General features: G+C 39.4%; 2 protein-coding genes and 1 pseudogene across 5 annotated transcripts in view; 2 read left to right on the forward strand and 1 right to left on the reverse strand.

Annotated features, from left to right (window-relative positions):
• Spata6l (spermatogenesis associated 6-like) overlaps positions 1-16,471 on the reverse strand; it is a 63,863-nt gene extending 47,392 nt beyond the window's left edge. For 3 of the 4 annotated variants that reach the window (XM_005388638.2, XM_005388637.2, XM_005388640.2), the window contains exons 1-3: positions 16,264-16,471; positions 12,159-12,296; positions 5,851-5,899 (exon numbers count right to left, since the gene is read on the reverse strand). In XM_005388638.2, coding sequence (XP_005388695.1) covers positions 5,851-5,899; positions 12,159-12,296; positions 16,264-16,302 — 226 coding nt within the window. In that variant the 5' untranslated portion in view covers positions 16,303-16,471. Of the gene's footprint in view, positions 1-5,850; positions 5,900-12,158; positions 12,297-12,418; positions 12,509-16,263 lie in introns of those variants that run through there. The other variant, XM_005388639.2, reaches the window with a different exon arrangement.
• Positions 12,546-15,343, forward strand: Ppapdc2 (phosphatidic acid phosphatase type 2 domain containing 2). Its single transcript, XM_005415386.2, has one exon. The coding sequence runs from the start codon at positions 12,629-12,631 to the stop codon at positions 13,508-13,510; it is 882 nt and encodes a 293-aa protein (XP_005415443.2). The 5' UTR covers positions 12,546-12,628; the 3' UTR covers positions 13,511-15,343.
• Positions 16,472-17,380: 909 nt separating the features above from the next.
• Positions 17,381-20,476, forward strand: part of LOC102009751 — a 4,799-nt pseudogene continuing 1,703 nt past the window's right edge.

Genomic DNA, 20,476 nt, shown 5'->3' on the forward strand with positions numbered 1-20,476 from the left:
CAAGTCACTAAGTTGCCCAGACTGGACTTGAACTTGCCATCTTCCTGCCTTGGCCTCCCAGAGTACTGGGATTACAGGCATGGACCACCATGCACGGCATTGTAGAGAGCTTTTGAGATTGTTCCTTCATAGACTCCTCTTCATCAGTCAACCCCCTCATGTTGCTCAGGTTCTTCCTAGGCCTTTTCTGTGATCACTCCCTTAATCATCTCATTCATTTGAAATTTAATTAAAATATACATGCTGAAGAGTCTAGTCCCTTTTGATAGACCATATCTATATTTTCCAGAGCTTCGGTTATGTTCTACATTCCTGAAGATCTCCCACTGGTACTCTAAATTCAACCTGCCCAAAGTTAAATTCTTCCAATACCAATTCCTCTTTCTCAATTCCCAGTCTCAGTGAATGGCATGACTAGCAACCAGGTTTCCTCTACATGCTGTGAGTTCAGGTCATGTCCACATTCAATCAATCCACCAAAGACCTACTTACTATTTCTGAATCTTCCACCTTACCTTTGATTCCTGTAGGTTTTCTACTTTCTTATTATCTCCCTGGCTTTCTGAGCCATTTTCTCACTGTTCCACCTTTCTTTTCCAGAATACTACTCAGTGACCACCTGAGCGATCCATAGCAACAGAATCAGTATTTGTCTAATTTCAAACTTCTTAATATACTTGGTATGTCACCCAATACCTAGCCTAATCCTGATTCTATTGTTTATCCACAGTTCCTCATGTCACCTAGAACTTGCTTCTGATTCTTACTCTATATTCTGTATGTGACTTTGGTCCTAATTCTTTCAATTGAGTAAAATCTCAGTTAAAGAATTCTTAAAGCTGAAGCATGTGACTAATATTCACACTATCCACCAGGTGTGGTGATGCACACCTATAACCCCAGCACTCGGGAGGCTGAGGCAGGAGCATCACCATGAGTTCAAGGCATGGACTACATAGCAAGATCCATCTCAAAAATTAAAATAAAATAAAATAGAAACTATAAAAAAGAATTACACTATAGCCTAACCATTTACCTTAAGACACAGGGGGAAAAAAGGAGAAAACTACATCAAAACCATACAGAAAGAAGAAAATAATAAAGATTAAACAAAGATTAATAAATAGAAAACAGAAAAACAATAATTCAAAAAGTTGGTTCTTTAGAAAGATTGATAAAACTGAGAAACCTTTAGCTAGACTAACCAAGAAAAAAATGAGAAGAGACTCAAATTATTAAAATTGGAAATGAAAAAGGATATTACACTGATCTTACACACATAAAAACAATTATAAGGAAATAGCATAAATGACTTTATACCAATAAATTAAATAAATGAAATGGAAAAATTCCTAGAAAGATGCAAACCAAAACTGATGTAAGAATTGAAGAGCTGAAGAGACCTATAACAAGGACTAAAGAGATTAAATGTGTAATTTTTTTTAAAAAAAAAGGAAAACCAAAAGCAAGTTCAGGGCCACAGGGCTTCACTGGTGAACTTTATCAAACATTTTAAGAAGAATGAATACAAATTATTCACAAACTCCTCCAGAAATAGAAGGGGAGAAAACACTTCCTAATTCATTTTATGAGGCCAATATTACCAAAATCTGACAAAGACATCACAAGAAAACAAAACTGGCCAGGTGTAGTGTTGCACACCTATAATCTCAGCACGTGGAAGGCTGGGACAGGAGGATCACCATGAGTTTGAGGTCAGCCTGGGCTACATAGTGAGTTCAAGTCTGAACTACACAGTGAGACCATCTCAAAAACAAAACAAAATAAAACAACAAAACAAGACAAAACCACAGACCACTGTCTTTCATGACTACAGACCCAAAACTACTCCATCAAATACTAGCAATCCTTATGCACCATGATTATTCAGCATGACTAAATAAGATTTATCCCAGGAAGGTAAGATTGGCTTCCTATTTAAAAATCAATACATCAGCAAAATAAAGGATAAAAACCACATGATCATCTCAATAGCTACACAAGAGGCATGTGATAAAGTTCAACATTTCTGACTGGGGATATAGATCAGTGACACAAGCACTTGCCTAAGGTCCTGAGTTTGATTCCTGATGCCAAAAAAAGGTTGAACATTTCTTTATGATAAAAACTCAATAAATTAGGAATAGAAGAGAACTTCCTTAACCTGATGTAGGGCATCTATGGAAAACTAAAATGTAACAACACACCTAATGGTGAAAATTGAATGCTTTCTCCCTAACTTCAGGAACAAAATGAGAACTTTTACTTTCATCACTACTATTTAATATTGTACTGGACATTCTAACCAGTACACTAGATAAGTAATCAAAATAAAATGCAGACACACTGTAAAAGAAGAGATAGAGCTACAGTTGCAGATTTCATAATTTTGTGTATAGAAATTCCTACAGAATCAACAATAAACACTACTATAGTTAATAAACAAATTTGGTGAATTTGCAGGATATCACTATATAAAATCAAACACGTGCATATACTTGAACAATCTGAATTTCTAAAAAATTTTCATTTACAACATCAAAAAAGAATCTAATACTTAAGGAAATTTTCAAAAAGGAAATAAAGAATGAGAGGTGTATATGATCAAATTATATTATATGCATAAATACAGACACTACATTGAAACCCAGCATCTTTTAATTTAATAGACATTAATAAAAATATATTTTAAAAGAACTGCTCATGAGCATTCGCAACAGTTTTATTTGTAAAACCCCAAAGCAACCCAAAAATCCAATAACAGGAGAACTGATAGAACAAATTGTGCACCTTATATATAATAATATACTATCAAAGAATAAAAAGAATCAAGTGATAGATGTAATAATATATAAAATGTTATGTTGAATAAAATAAATTAGTCACAAAAGACTATACACTGAGTAATTCTGCTTATGCAAGATTGTAGAACAAACAAAAATAATCTATAGTAATAGAAATTACAACATTGTTACCTTGGGAATGGGAATCCATCAGAAGAGACCATGGAAAACTCTGGAGTGATGAAAATGTTCTATATATTGCTATATACGTTTCACTGATATATACATCTGTCAAAATGCACCACATTTATAAGTAAAAGTTGTGAATTTCACTGTATTTAGATTTTACCTCGGTTGAAAAAGCTTAAAAAAGCAGTTACTAAATAAAAAATAATAGGCCAAGCATAATGGTGCACACCTATAATCCCAGCACTCAGGAGGCTGAAGGCAGGAGGATGGCCTTGAGTTCAAGGCACCTTGGGTTACATAGTGAGTTCCAGACCAGCCTCAACTACAAAGTGAGACTCTGCCTCATAAACCATAGATAGATAGATAGATAGATAGATAGACAGACAGATATAGCAATATATATGTAGAAGTGGATATATAGATATATAGATACACAGATATGTAGATATATACATATATAGTCCACCAAAAGCTGTATATACACTTCAGGGAAAGAGAAACATGTATAAATATTTTAATACTAAATTTATTGAGACATCAAGAGATTAATACAAGTTACTTTCGGCCTCTACAACAAAGTGATGGCTATTAGCTTCCAGACATTTATTAGTATGACAAATTTGGTTAACTTTTGAGATTGCTGCACATTCATTTTCAATTTCTTCTCCAAGGGCCAGCAGTGTAGTGGGTTTTCAGTGATATAAGACAACCTCTAGAGCTGGACATGGTGGCACATGCCTGTAATCCCAGCACTCCAGAAGCTAAGGCAGGAGGATTGTTGCAAGTTTGAGACCAGCCTGGGCTACAAAGTGAGGTCAAGGCCAGCCTGAACTAAATAGAGAGACTCTGTCTCAAAAAGACCAAAAAAAAATGACAACCTCTAGGGTCCCCCGTATAAGGATAACACCATCTGTTGAAAAACCATCATATTATTTTTCTTTTCCTGAGTATGTATCCATTTTTTGGCAGAGTGTGTGTGTTTCTGTGTTAGTGTCATCTGTGTTTGTATCTGTGTCTAAGAAATTAACTTAAAAAGAAAGGAAGGTCTAAGCTTAAAATAACATATATAAATGTTATATATATATAACATATATATATATACCACATCCCACATTCATGATTAGAAGAGTTAATATTGTTAAGATGGCAATACAGTGTATTCTCCAAATTTATCTACAGATTCAATGCAATCCCTATTGACATCCTTGCTGGACTCTTTGCAGAATTTAACAACTGATTCTGAAGTTTGGACGGAAATTCAAATGACCCCAAGTCAAAAAAAAAAATCTTAACAAAGAACTAAATTGGAAGATTCATATTTCCTGATTTCAAATGTAGCACAAAGCTACATTAATCAAGATTGTGTGTTGGCAAACAATAACTTAGGGATCAGTGGAATAGAATTGAAAGCCTAACAGCAGACATTATAGTGAGTTGATTTTCAACAAGGGTGCCAAGATAATTCAATGGGAAGAAAGAGTATTCTTTGATCAAATGGTGCTAAGACAAATGAATAGCCTTAAGCAAAAGGATAAAAATGGGCCTATCTCGTACCACTTATAAAAATCAACACAAGATGGATTGTAGACCTAAATATGAGTGAAGACTATAGAACTCTCAGAAGAAAACACAGCTGTACATCTTTTCACCAATTAGGCAATGCTTTCTTAGATATGACATGAAAAGCATTAGCAATAAAACATAATTAATAAATTGTACTGTATCAAAATTTACAACTTCTCTGTATCAAAGAATACCATCAAGAAAGTAAAATATAATCCAAAGAATGGGAGAAAATATATGTAAATCATACATCTGGTAGGGATTTATGTCTAGAGTACACAAAGAATACTTATAATTTAATTTTTTAGAAAAAGATAAATAACTTAATTAAAAAGTAGGCAAAGGATCTGAATGGATACTTTCCAAAGAATACCTGACATCATTACCCACCAAGAAATTCAAATCAAAACAACTATAAGATACCATCTCACACCCACAAGCACCCACACCAATCAAGATGACATAATAACAAATATTGATGAAGATTGGAAAAAATGAAATGTTCATACATTAATCACTCCTTTGGGAAATAATATAGGCGTTCCTTATAAGGTTAACTATATAGTTACTATATGACCCAGCAATTCCACTTCTCCATATATGTAGCTAGATGGATAGATAGGTAAGTAGATATAGATATATAAATATATAGATTTATGTCCAAGAGAAATTAAAATATGTCCACACACAAATATTCATAGTTTAATATTTATCATAGCCTAAAAGTAGAAGCAACCCAAATGGCCAACAATAGATGTGTAGAAAAACAAAGTATGGTATGTTCATTCAATGATATATTATTTGATCATAAAAAGAAATAAAATATTGGCCCACGATATAATGTTAATGGATCTAAGGTATGCCAAATGAAAGAAGACAATCACAAAGGACCACATATTATAAAATCTCATCTATGTGAAATATCCCAAAAAAGCAAATCTGTAGAGAGATCAGTGTTTACATTTGGCTGGGAGAGTTAGTAGGGAATAGAAAGTTACTGCTCAAGAGTACAGGATTTCTTTCGGTAGTGATGAAAATGTTCTAACTGATTAAATTATCTTATTGCGGGGACAGTTGCACACCTCTATGAATACACAAAAACCATTTATTTATAAACAACTAAATAACATCATACCATACAGTAAATCCCATCTATATTAATAAACTCAAAAGCATGATTCCATTTTACAATAGATTCCCTTGAATATAAATATGAACCAAACTTAGAAGTATCACAGTTTAGAAATGACCAGAATTTAAGACCTGTGAATTACACACAATAACCTTTTTTATCTTCAACTGTGTGAGCGCTTACTTTCTAAAAGGTCCATTACAGCTCCAGGATCTATTGCATTTTCAAATACCTGCACAGAAAAGATAGGGAAAAATAAATTTTCAAAGGTTTATTAATAGGTACTTATGGAAACTAAAGATATGCTTACAAATACCTAGCATGTGTAAAATTCAGCCGTATAATATTTTAGGACTCAGCAGAAGCACTTTTAATATGTGTGTGGTTAAAACACAGTGTTCTACTGTGTTGCTACAGAACAAATAAGCGAACAGTAACACAAGTATTAACTAAATAGGAGTTAGCCAACTCTATACATGCTTAAAATGTCCCTACCTTGAACTAGTTTTACCACTTGTTGCTAAAAGGACATCTTTTATCAAACTCAGAGTCTTCAGTAACTAGAAAAACATTCTGTATGCTGTAGGTACTCATCAAATGTTGACTGAATGATTTTTTCTTCCAAAGCAATTGGTTGTGCTAAGAAGGAATCTAAATAGAAATTCTGCCCACCTGTAACACAAAAGAAAACCTAAGGACTAGCTGTTATACTCTTAGAGGATCCTGAGAGAGAGACACTAAGTTTTAAATGTACGACAGGACAAAAGAAAAACAATGTGCTAACTCTCTAGCCATGGCCAAATCTGTCTATCTTGTCCTTGAAATAAAAGGTTCTGGGACAGTACTGAAATAAAAGATGCATCAAGTAAAAGCTTCTCCTGTTGAACTCTATATAGAACCGTGTGGAAAACAAGTTTTCACCAGAGTTTAATTTCAGATTGTAAAGTTCTGATTTAAATGTATTTAAACGTAAGTATGGTTAAAAATCTGCTCTTGGATCCAGTCAAGTCTGCTTTGAGGACAAAAAAAGAGGCTAGCCCCTATAATTCATTTTTGTCTTCCTAGCTTGCTTTTATTAAGTAAATCTGGCTAATTTTTGCCTAAATTATGTCAGTAATTGCATCCTTCCCCTTTGCTCATTGTTAAGGGCTGAACTGTGTCTCCCTCAACAGTTGTAGGCTGAACTCCTAATGCCAGCATCTTAATATCTGACCTTATTTCCAAAAAGATCCATTCTGCGTGCAATTAATTAAATTAGAATGAGGTCACAGTAGGGTAGGTTGGGCCCCTAACCAAAAATTACGGTGTTATTATTAAAAAGGGATATTTGAGGCATAGAGACTGTTAAAAGAAAAACATTAGACAAAATAAATTCAACATTTTATTTACACAAAGAATGATTTATGAACCAAGCAGCACTGAGAATCAGAAAAGATTCAGTGGGCTGCACTGCTACAAACTGGGCAGAGAGCTCCTATAGGCTAATGTAGACAGGATGACACCCTCAGGTGGGACTGATCAGCCACAACTCATTGCATGCCTGCTCAGGGTACTGCTGAGGAGAGAAAAAGAGAGAGAGATTTGCTTCGACTGGCTGAGTTCTAATACATTCATTTTATTAACACAAGAGTTTAGCTTTGAGCTTTCTTATGAAAAATTGAAGTTTAGTATCTAAGATTTAGTATGTAGATGTTCCAATTAAGAGACTGAGATTCTTTTAATATTGTGTTATTCCTCTGGCATATTTGGATTTGCAGCATATTTACTTGTTTGTGAATAATTTATGAAAATAAGAGCAAAGATATATAGATATAGATATACACACACACAATACACACACACATGTACACACATTTCCTTGGACTGGCTGTGATTTTAGCAGAAGTCCCTGCAAGGAAGGAAATGCACTCAGATGCCTTTTCAGAGCAAGCCAAAACCTGGTGGACAGTGGAACATTGCCCCCTTACACTATTGGTCAGCAAATTTAAGAGGAACCCTAGTTGAGAATCACTGCCATAGAATCTTGTTTCAAAAAAAGAAAAGAATCTTGATTCAGAGAATATCCAACTCTTTGGTGCTAACTAATAGTGCTAGCTATTTTTGGTATAGGAATAGATTTGTATTGGGCATTTTATTTTTAAAAAATTGTGTTTTTGTAGACTCCCAAGTCTTGAACATCTACAGCAAAAGAAGGTAAAATTGAAAACAGTGGAAGATCATTCCAAAAGGCCTGGATAGAGTCATTTGAAGTGACTGAACACATTGGGGAATACATATGTATTCTGTATAGTATAAATGTTATAGGTCATGCATCAAGTGTCACACAGCACTTTGACACCAACCATAAAAGTGTCATAAAACTTGGTGGAACTGCAAGGAGTTTCTCAAAGGGAAATTGAGGAAATCTCATTCCCGGTATCTTAGTTTTTGCAACTACTTTTCTAACACAGATCATCAGACAGCTACAAGCTTTCAAATATCACTGTCATAGCAAAATATGGTAAGCCCCTCTCTGATGGGGATTTTATCAAACTGGCATGTTCTCTGGGAAAAATTCACTTTTTCATGATTTCCCAGACAAGGATAAAATTATGCAAGGCATCTCTGAGATGCCACTTAACAGCAATACCATTAAAGACTGAGTCCTGCGCATGACAAGTGATGTTAGCAGCTCACCACTGATTTACAAAAGGCAGCCTGTTACTCACATGCTTAGATAAAAAGCACAGATATAAATAATCATGCAAGGCTAGCAGTAATTTTGTTTCTGTTGGTGATATGAGACAAGAGCTGGAGAAACCAGTGTCTTTGTCTGGAAGAACACAAGGGATAGATATACATAATACTGTGATGGAGGCTTTTCTGTCATAAGACATAAGACCAGAAAAAAGTGGTTTCAATTACTAGTGATGGGGCACCGTGCAAGGTGAAGGCAACACCTGGTTTCATACAGTTCTTTATTAAAGAAGCAAAACATCCAGTCATGCAGTCTCATTGTATTATACATCAAGAAACTCTCTGTGCCAGGGAAAGCAGTAAAAAATTAGATGATATCATCAAAGATATCCCAAAAAATGTGAATTACATCATGGCTTGTACTGTTTTTTTAATCATATTTTATTGGTACATTTAGATATACATAATGATCATATTCATCTTAGAGAATTTATATCTTTGCACTCTGAATTCTCAACAGTTTCAAGTCCTTTTTGATGAGATTTAGGCATAGTAGAATACTTCACTTATGTACAATAATGTCCAACAGTTAGGCAGAAAATGAGTTCTGGAGAGATTTTGTAGCCTGCTTGGATCAAATTAGGCTATTGATGAAAGAAAAAGGACAGGAATATCCATGACTCACTGATACGGCCTGGCTTAACAAATTAATGTTTTAACAGACTTTACACTACACTTCAATGTAGGACAAAAATTACAAGGTGTTAGGAAAACAGCAGAAAAGATATCCTGTGATATCAAAACATTTGAGAGAAAACTGCAGGTTTTGAAATGACCTTGAAAGTGGGCAGCTGGAATATTTTCCAAACCTAAAAATGTATTTAAAAAATTCTACATTTGCAGTCAATTTTACAAGCCATCAAGAATTCTACAAGGTATTTTCTAGCATCACAGCAGCTGCAAAGGAGACTTTTAGTGACAGAGTTTTGCAGTTCTGTAAGATGAAGACAATCCAGTGTTTTCTTACTTCTCCAGACAGAGCCAAATTTGAAGAACTTGATCTTTCCTGCTTACACTAGTTAGATTTTAGAAATCTGGAAATGGAGCTATTGGAATTTCAAGAAAGTTCAAGGTGAAAAAATAAATTCTGTGACCTGTGTACAACACTTGACAAGACAGAGTGTGAAGGGATGACAAAGGACAGCACAGCTGGTAGTTCAGAAAATGAAATTCTTAAAGCGTGGAATTCTCTGCCAAATAATTTTAAGTCTATGAAAGCACTTGGGATTGCTTTTCTTACTTTGTTTGGATCATCTTATACTTATGAACAGCTGTTTTCAGCTTTAAATTATATCAAATCAGATACAAGACACAGACTAACAAATGACCTGAGTGCTGCATGTATTGTTCTCAAACTAACAAAGTGTGAGCCAAGGTTTGACATTATCAGCATGCATACAACAGCAAAGATCACATTCACTGGCAGATGCACCCCAAATGCAAACTTTTGCCTTTCAGTGAAAAGTTCTTTGTAGTGCTGAAAGTTCTGTTACTATGTTTTCTTTTATGACAAAAGATTTTAATGTATGAGTTGTTTTTTCTAAACTAATACCTCAGTATTCAGATTTAATTGCAGTGTTGGCACTTTGTGGTATATAAGTGGGTCTGGAGTTACATTTTGGACACTTGGTGCCTCAGAAGTTCACCATCCCTGACCTGGAACCTTCAGAGACAGCCTTGCCCTGCAGATATTTTCATCTCAGATACCAGACCACAGCACTTCTGCTGTTAAAGCCACTCAGTCTGTGATACTTTCATAAACCAGTCCTAGGAAACTAATATACCAGTATCTAAGGATTTTTCTCAAGTAGCCTTGGGTAAATGATCAACATGATTTGTTCAAATACAATGGCTCATGAATTGTCCTGAGGAATTTGTTTATCCAAATGCTTTAGAATATTTAATTCTGTAACATAGACGGTTCAAGAAGAGAAACTGTTTTCAATACATGCTGCAAGTATTTATAGCTATAAAACAGAAGATACAAGAAAGCTAAAACCAACTGGAAAAAAAAGCTAGAATAGGAACCCAAACAACTCATACAAGAGGGAAATTATTTAATTTCATTTTATGAAAAGAAAAATATAGTTCTGGGACATATTTGACTACTAATCTCAAAGGTACCACTTTTTAACAGAGCAGTAGTTAGCATCTAAAATGTAATCCTGAGACTCATTCTCCTTTTTACAAATGAGGATGTGGGACTAGATGTTCCTACCTCCCAAGGTCATTTACAGATTTATCATTCTGCGCTTCATGATTTTGTATCCTTGAGATTCTTTTAAAAAATGCTTTAAAATTCTTCTACAGAGCAAACTGAACACTGATAACACTAATAAGAAAATTCCTAGGAGAAAAAAGAGTGCATTCTTACCACCTACTTTTCAACACTTCAAAGGTCTAAATGTAGTACATTAGGTTCCTTGCAGTACATTAGAGCTCTTGCTCTCTTGTTCTCTCTCTCCAACCAATTTGGCACATTTTTAAATCAAGAGAATGTGACTTATAAAAACATTATATACAATCCTAGCTGTTATGATTTGTGTCTAGATGTCCCCGCAAAGCCTCATGCAGTCTTGAGGGTGAGTTTCTAGAGTCTGTGATTGATTCATGATCCAGTGCTGGGATTACGGGTGTGAGTGCTACACCCACCCTTGGGAAGGTAGCCTGCATATAATGCAAGAGAGGGAAAGAGGCTTGCTCTGTCCGCTCCTACCTTTTTGCTCTTGCTTTTGCTGTTTTCTGTCACCATGAACCGCTGCCCTCTGCCATGTGCCACTCTGCCTTAGAGACAGCGAGTATGGACTGAAACCTCCACAGACTGTGAGCTAAATAAACCCTTCCTTAATTTTGGGTGTCAGGTGTTTTGTCCTAGCAATGAGAGAAAAGTAACTAAGACACTAGCCCTTCAATGAACCATTTTCTTCTCTCTCATCCTCAGGTTAAAACAGGTCACTTTTGAGACATCATCTACCAGACCTTTAAAAGTGTTATGTTCTACCTGGGGGCCTTCCTTCAGCCCCAAAAGATCCACCTTAGTGACACTCTTTGGGGCAAAATCATTAGACTTATTAAGGTTAAAACTGATTCTATCTCCAAATCCAAAAGAAAAACTTTAGGAACTGTCGTTGATGGTATAGTAATAAAATGAATATTCAGTCTTTTAAGTGCTGAAGCAGGAAAGGGTAGGTAATATTTTTGTTATTTGTATCCTGATCATATTCACTGGAATGGAATCAAGCCTTTATATCACTGTAGCTACATAAACCAGGTGTGATTTAAGAAAAGAGTGAATCTGAAGAACCTTCTTGTCTCACTACAAGATTTCAGTCGCACGACTTAACTAATTTGGTTATGGTTTTTCAATTATTTTTCTGGGTCTGAGAGCCTCCCTCAGTCTGCAGTTTATTAATAACCCTTTCATAAATGTAATGAACTGTCTTTAACACCTCCAAGAACATTCAGAATGCTCTCTCTGCTCCAGTTAGAAGATGCCATGGGAATTCCAAAAATAGAAAACATCGACCAGGGTATTTAGCACTACATTGACAGAACTTGGCTCAGACCTGCGAGTAAAAGTCTTCCAACTGTGGTTTTGCTTCAAGGCCAAATGTGGTTTTGTACTGTGCTTAAGGGCCTTCGGTAATTTTTATTAAAGGAAATTTACAAAATAACTTTGTGAGAACTGCAGCTTTTTATAAGAACCATTCGATTGTGTTCAGACAGCAAAACCCAAGGAGAAAAATCAAGATCACCTTTTCAAATCTCATGCTCTGCTGAATCACAACAGGGAACACGGAGCGAAAGCACGCTGTCTCCAGGTACTGATTCAGGAGGTAGACCCCGAGGTACACATCTTGCTTGTGGGGCAGGAACACTCCGGGGCAAGAAATCTTAAAAAAAAGAAAGAAAACAAAGTGAAAGAGCAGCAGGGTTTGCTTTGTTTTGAATGGGGCTCTAGGTCTGCTAACCTCCGCAGACCCTGAGATGTACCTGCTCTCGGGCACTCCCTTACCTGGACCCCCCAGCATCCACATCCTCCGCTCCGCTCCCACAGACTGAAAATTCCTATTCCTCGCCGGGTCTCCACCAGGTGTCACAATCGCGCTCTCGCGGGCTCTCTCCCCGCCCCTCCAGGATGGCAGTGCGGAAGCGGAAGACGCCGCAGAGCCAGGAAGCCTCTGTCTAGGCTGGCCGGGTCCCGGGCTCGGAGCCGCCCGCCGCGATGCCGAGCCCCCGGAGGAGCATCGAGGGACGGCCGCTGGGCGCCTCCACCTCGAGCACCAGCAGCAGCCCGGGGAGCCCGGCCCATGGCGGCGGCGGCGGCAGGTTCGAGTTCCAGTCCCTGCTCAGCAACCGCGCGGCGGGCGCGGACCCCACCTGCGCCCGGCTCCGCGCGTCCGAGAGCCCGGTGCACCGCCGCGGCTCCTTCCCGCTGGCCTCCGCGGGCCCCTCGCAGGCTCCCCCTCCCCCGCTGCCCGAGGAAGACCGCATGGACCTGAACCCGTCCTTCCTGGGCATTGCCCTGCGCTCTCTGCTGGCCATCGACCTGTGGCTGTCCAAGAAGCTGGGGGTGTGTGCTGGGGAGAACTCGTCTTGGGGCAGCGTGAGGCCCCTCATGAAGCTACTGGAGATCTCGGGGCACGGCATCCCATGGTTGCTGGGCACCCTCTACTGCCTGACCAGGAGCGACAGCTGGGCCGGGCGCGAGGTGCTGATGAACCTGCTCTTCGCCCTGCTATTGGACCTCCTGCTGGTGGGCCTGATCAAAGGCTTGGTCCGCAGGCGCCGCCCGGCCCACAATCAGATGGACATGTTTTTTACCCTCTCGGTGGACAAGTACTCCTTCCCCTCGGGCCATGCCACAAGGGCTGCCCTGGTGTCGAGGTTCATCCTGAAACACCTGGTCCTAGCCATTCCACTGAGAGTGTTGGTGGTGCTGTGGGCCTTCGTCTTAGGTCTCTCCAGGATCATGCTGGGCCGGCACAATGTCACTGACGTGGCTTTTGGCTTTTTTCTGGGCTACATGCAGTACAGCATCGTGGACTATTGCTGGCTCTCACCCCACAATGCTCCCTTCCTCTTTGTACTGTGGAATCAACAATGACACCATCTCACTAACGATGGCACCAGGAGGTCTGAAGGTTTCCACATTCGATGACGCCAAGCTGAAACCAGCGGCCTCTCTTAGATATGTCAGGCTTCCTCTGGGATTTCTGGTGTCCCACCAGCTTGATGTGTTACTAAGCCAGAGCACATGCAGGCCATTACTAAACTCTGCCACATGAGGGAAAGCAAAAACTCCTATTATATGTGTATTCAAATTGTTTCTATCTCCAGGACAACTGCAAAGAAACCAAGCTGTGGTTATATGGTTGCTGCTTTTAAAAAGCTGACACTGAGATTTGTGCTGTGTAGTAATCCCATAAACCAACATAGCACTTGTAAATTGGATTGTGAGAAAAGAACATAGTATTCATTCCATACATGTACATGCAGATAAGCTACATACTAATTCTAGTCCTTTACCTGAGATGATGTGAAACAGTATTTTAAACATTGAAGGCATAGGTTTTTCTAGTTTATTCCCTGGAGACCCGTTGCCACAATTGGGGAAATTTCTTCTTAATCCTGATTATCTTGGTAAGCTTTTTTATATTGTCTTTTCCATCTTTGTTGATTGGCAATGAGAAAAGAGATTACTTATCTTTCCCTAGACCTTCAGAAAGATTGTTGGATGTTTATTTCCCACTACTCTTAATACTATCTTGGAGAGCAAATCAAGAACTTAGAGAAGAAACACTTAAAAGGTAGGCATATGTAAATTGCCCACAGAAAAGTAAGTATGATATGACTTCATGCTAATTCTGTGGACAGCCAGTGGCATGGCATGACAGCAAGCAGAGAAGCTAGGCTGCTGGGCAGTCAGAGGAACAGAGTTTACATGCAGGCAGACCACATATTACGTCAATGATCAGTATTACAGGAGATGGCCTGGTGCCCATCATCTCCACTGAATGATATTTCTAGTCATAAAATGGGAAAATAACATTTTTAATACAAATGCATAAGCTTTCTCATATGTACCATAAGAAAGATCTATATGCTGTAGTTATTCGCATGGAATTCATTTTCCTGCAATATAGCATGCTGTAGGTAACAGTATTTAACTTAATTTAAATTCATCAGGACAGTGTGTTGCTATATCAGGCACTAAATGTAACCCCTAAATTCTGTTTACATTGACCTTTACATTTAAAGCTGTTCATCCATGGTGCCCCCCCCCCAAATCGTTCAGACCAAAGACCACCAAATCTATGGTGGACTGAAGAGGGTATGTTTTAAATGCTGCTCTACATGAAAAGAAAATCTTTAAATTACCTATGGAACTGGTGTCTTAAGGTAATGACCAATTATTTTGGCACTTATAAATAGAAAAAATTACAGACTTTGATTTGACAGAGATGTGGATAGGAGCCTGGAGAATGTGATTACGGGGAAGCTGAACTTTGTAAGAATGAGGGTATACCAAAAGAGGAACAGCTACTCCTCTAAAGTTATTGTATCCCCACAACACCCTGAACACTGACTACCTCTTTAGTTGCTGAATCAGCCATACTGTAAAGCTCTAAGTGGTTTGGATTTGTTGTTTAGCCTCAGTGAGATGCTTCGTTTTAATCACAGTGATATTCAGGCCAGATATTTGAAAGCAATGAAATTTCCTCTTGCAGTGTACACAAGTGTGCATACTGGGGCTTACCTTCTCGCCTTTAGTTATACTTCTGGATTTCCTGTTTTAGTTGCCAGGGCCTGAGTTTGCTGGCATCTAAAGCACAGAATAATTTACCTGACTTTGTGGAGCATACCAAGCACTACAGCGTAAAAAACTGATTTCTTTGTTAATTAATTATACAATAAAAGTGGCTTTTAAAATTCAAAATAAAATTAATGTTGAAGTGAAAGTTTCTGCTCTCATATAGAAGACATCAGTCAGCTTCTCAAGGGTTCCTGCTCAATTTTGAGAGCTTGCAGTTGCTACAGCACAGTTAATATGGTCTGGCCTGATTTGCTGTCAGTAAAGTGGGACAAAATCAGGAAATTTTTATGACTTTTGTTTCACAGCTGCATACATGATGAAACCTCAGCATTTGCTAATTGTGTGGAAGCTAGCCAGATTTTCCTTAGCTCCATCCTGGTAGCCTTGTGCTTGTAAACATAGCCTGTACAGAAGCCCCCAGCAGCCTGGAAGCAAAGGTGCACTAACTACAGATGAAGAATGGGAAAATGGAAAGTGAAATAAGGATGTCAGCGCCACAGAGGAACAGTAAAGTCACTCTGCCCCAGCACCTCACTGAGGAAGGATGTGGTGAATAATTATAAAACATCTATTGATTAATTTCCCTTTTGGAATTAACAAGCTAAAGCCGTCGCTAAAGGAAATAGTTGAGAAAATATTTGATTGGTTCATAGAGCAGATTATCAGGAAGTACTTGGGCTTTTGAAATTATTCCATGATTATTAAAATAAATTTTTAAATCCTTTCACAAAGCTTTATCCTCAGAATAAGAAAATCCTACTTGAATTTAATGCAGGGTTGTTTCAAACCAACAAAAATTCAGGATAAAGCTAAGAAATACACCGGCTTTGAAAGCACAAAAAAGTAGGGGGGAAGGGGGCTGAGCTGAACTGAAGCTTATGAAGTCCAGGAAGGCAAATGTAAAGAACCTTAAGGACTAAGTTAAGATTTGTCCCAAAAGATAATGATGTGTGTGGTAAATTGGGCGGGGTGGGGAAAACAACCCAAACCATTTTAAGACTCTGACATGGGGTTTAAGGAAAGGAGGTTCATTGATTTCTTACCGCCCGGATCTGCAGCTCCACCACCACTTCCAGAGGCATCGCTGCGTGGGCAAAAGGACTGGAATGACAAGTTCTTTTTGTGCCGAACCTTAAACCAATTTTTCTAGGGCAGTTGTTCCCAGAAGCTTCCCCAGCCCCCCATCCCCTCGTTCCCCCATGTGTCCCCGCCCCGAGCCCAGGTCCCTCCCACCGGGACGGGTCTCCCACTACTGACTCGGCGGGGTAGGCTGATAGAAGGCAGAAGCGTCGCGTTGCTATGGACACTGAAACGCGCGACCTTCGACCTTGGAACTGGAGCCAGTCCCAGCGCAGGCGCGCGGCGGGGATGCGGACTTCCCGGGCAGTGCCTGGGCCATAAGCGCAGTGCTTTGTACTGGCGTGGGAGCTAGGATAGATGCCAAGAGTCCTAGTTTTCCATCCAATCACTATAAAGTGTTTACAGTTTCCAATACAAAAGCGGAATGAGATCATAGCCCGTTATAATTTAAGCACTATACATTTTTATTGGCCACGAGACCCCATGCTCTGAGGTTTCTGTAACAATTCCAATTTCATATAGTTGCCTGAAGGTATGCTCTTGCTTATTATGTCCTCGTGTCTGGTTTAGAGAACATGGTAACTGTCAATAACGGGATACTGAAATGCATGCTAATTAGAAACAGAGGCATAACATATTTAAAAGTTAGGTATCCTTTGTCAATTTTTGGTATAAGTTAGGTATTCTATATCATGCTTTGTCATAGGAGTAGTTTTTTGTCATTTTTTCTCTTCACTATATTGTTCAGCCTTTCCTGGAGTTTAACCTAAAGCAAGCACTGAGTCACATTTTCTGCCCGTAGGTAATCACTGTATTTGCTAAAGCCTTTGTAACTCTGTAAAATCTGGCTGAAGCGACAAGCACAGCAAGAATTCTAAGTGAAGGAAATTACATTTTTTTCCCATTTACTGTATTTGATTAAAAAAAATAAACGGAGGAGGGAGTGGCTGCTTATTGCCAATTCCAAAAATCTAGGAGGCCCACTACTGTCCCTAAAAATATATGTATGCATATGTGTGTTGTCATTCATTATTCATAATTTTCATTAGCTATTTATACAATTGGAAATGATACCCAAACATGCCCCCAGAGAAGAACTGGGTGTTCACTTTGGTAACTGCAATGCCTTTACCTGCAAGGGAAAAACAGAGTGATGAAGGATAGTACTGTTTACTCTGCCCTCCAGTCCTAGTGCTCTGTCTCTCTGCATACCAGGAGACACACAGGTGGGTGCCTGGCTACCTATAGTATCCAGAGTACTCATTTGCCACCTTACAACAAACAGTTCACTGGCACAATACCTATGATAATTCTTACAGGTAAATCACCAATTGTCTTAGTTACTTTTTTCATTGCTAAAACAAACTACCCCATGTCCATAGTTAAGGGAGGAGAGGTTTATTTGGCTCACAGTTTGTAGAGGTTTTCTCCATAGTAGGCTGGCTCCAAGGTGGGGTGGCATGGCAGACAAGCATTGCAGAGGAAAAATATTTATGACATGCAGAAGGTAGCAAAGCAAACAAGGGACATTAGCAACTTTATTCCTTTTATACTCTATGTAGAGCAGTACCAAACCAATCAGTGGACTGATATAGTCATCACACACTCTTAATTCCAGCATCACACACTCTAGATCCAGTCATCTCTGGAAAACCTTCACCTATGACTGCATGAGGCTTTGGGGAACATTTAGACACAAACCATAACACTAATACTAAAATATCAAGGTGAGTGACAATCAAAATAGATCTATGAATAAATAAATGAATAGCTAGAGGTATAATGTGAGGTATGTATTGAATATCTACAAAAACCTGTGCACATTGCATGTGTAATTGATCCCCACAATAATTCTTTGAGGGAGAAGCCTATTTTATAGATGCAGACTCCAAAGCCAAATAGCCTTTTGCCTAAGCCTACACAATTAAGAAAGACAATAGTCACATTTGAATCCAGGTGTGTGCTACGGCATCGCCACCCCTACAACACAGACATCCTACTGAGCCCTAGAGACACACTCTCCCATCATATGAATTCTAGTCTTTCGTTCAATATAACTGGGCTCTCCTTGCTTGGCTTCTCAAATCCAGCCCTCCTGGCTTCCTTTCCATTCCCTAGCCCACTTTCTTTGCCTCCTCTTCCAGTAAGGGGGATTGAACCAAGGGCTTTATGCATGCTAGACAAGCATTCTACCACTAAACCTAACCCTAACCCTAGCCTAACCCACATCATCTGTGCTCCTACAACCAATATACTCCTTCTTCCCAGCAGAAACTTCTTGATCCTGGTCTTTACTGGCTGCATTTCTATCAGCAGATTCTGGTCTTCTGAGCTCTGGCCAGATTCTACCATCAAATACAATCAAAGGCATTCCAACTCTACTTTTTCAGGCTACATCTCCAAATCTTTCCTAACTCTTCCCCTTCCCACAAGCCAGTTCCAATGGTTCTTGAGCCACGTAGTCAAATAGAGTCATAGCAATGAGCCCATTTCTCTGGTAACAAGTTCTGTCTTTGTTACTTTTCTCCTTGCTGAAACAAAATACCAGACACCCAAAGTTAAAGCAGGAAAGGTTTATTTAGCTCACAGTTTGTAGAGGTTTCAGTCCATAGTTGGCTGGCTCCAAGGCTGGATAGATGGAAGACAAGAATGGTAGAGGAGAAACAGCTCATGGCATGCAGAAGGTAGCAAAGCAAGCAAAGTGCCTTAACAGTGTCCAGGGTACTTAGTGTGGGTAGACCTCACACCCTTAATCCTAGTGCCCTTGAGCCTAGATTGAACCATGGATCAATTCCAACACCACACACTCTAAATGCAGCCATCTCTAATAAAGCCCCACCTATGACTGCATGAGGCTTTGGGGGACATATAGACAGAAGCCATAACAGTCTGACAGAAGTCTTACAGAAACAAGGTGAGGTAGATGTGTAGCAGTACATGCTTCCAATCTTGGATACTGCAGGGATAGAAGAATTTCTCAGCAATGAATGATTTGTACCCAAAAAAATGGACAAGGCTATGCTTTAGTTTATTCCATCACAGCATAGTCCACATGTAATGATATAGAAGGTCTAACAGAATAGATTATTGGAGTTAAAGACACAGATGATTCTGGTTGGTAATAAAAGTGACTTGAGAGATTAAAGAGTTGGAGGAAAGAAGCAAGGTCAAAATCTAGCAAGACAGTGGAACAACAAACTCTGCATTATTAGACTCATCTACAAAATCAAAAATAAATGTTAATGAAATTTTTTATTACCAAAACACCTGTAGAGGGTATCAGTCTCCCACCTGGCAATATGGCACACAGATGAAGTATAAAGACAAAGAGAAAATTCTGCAGATGAGGCTTTGGGATGACCCAGGGCTGTCTGTGGAATAAAAGGGCCAGGAGTCCAAGCTCTCATAGCTTTTATTGGTATCAATCAGGAAGGTGGGTAAGGGTCATGGAGGAGTGCTAGGGAAGAGAAACTGCAAAATTAGCTGGAAGGAGAAATAGAGGACTTTTGCACCAGGCACGGAAGCCTCCAATTAGCAGTGCAACAGATAGCTTGATGTATGCAAGGTTGGCACCTTGCACACATCTTACTGCCAGGAAGATACAGTTCTGAGTCGCATGACCTCAGCTGAGATGTTATCTCATGTTTTAGCCTTGAAATCTCACAGACTCTTGCTCTAGCTATTCTCACCTGCATGTTGCTGCCTTGCTATACTGAAACTCACTGGGATCCTGGCAGGACTCAGTCACATTCTTTTGGCCAATTAAGGGAATATCTGCTTCAACCCCCGGCGCACGAGGACCCACAGGCAGGGAGCGCCGGTCTTCCAGCAGGCTCGCTCCCTGCCTCGTAGGTGCCCTGAAGGAGGGCCCCGGCGCAGGGGGAGCCACGCGGTGGCGAGTGCTGTTGCAAGCCAGCCCTCAGGCCAGCCGCCGCTGCTCAACTGAGAACTACCATGACACAGAGAAACAATGACACAATTGGCCCACCATGCACCAGCTACAGATGCCCACCCACGGACATGTGTGAATCATTCAAACATGGAGAAACCCCTGGGAATAGATGCCATACAACGGGTCAGTCTTGCTCCTGCCATTGAGAACCAGAAAGGTCCAGAGTCAGCGGAGGAGCAGCTGCTGAACAAGAACTCGGAAAACATGAGAATGCAGACTAAGCC

Source organism: Chinchilla lanigera, unplaced genomic scaffold (genome assembly GCF_000276665.1).
Source record: "Chinchilla lanigera isolate Chin_1 unplaced genomic scaffold, ChiLan1.0 scaffold00033, whole genome shotgun sequence".
Classification (NCBI taxonomy): Eukaryota; Metazoa; Chordata; class Mammalia; order Rodentia; family Chinchillidae; genus Chinchilla; species Chinchilla lanigera.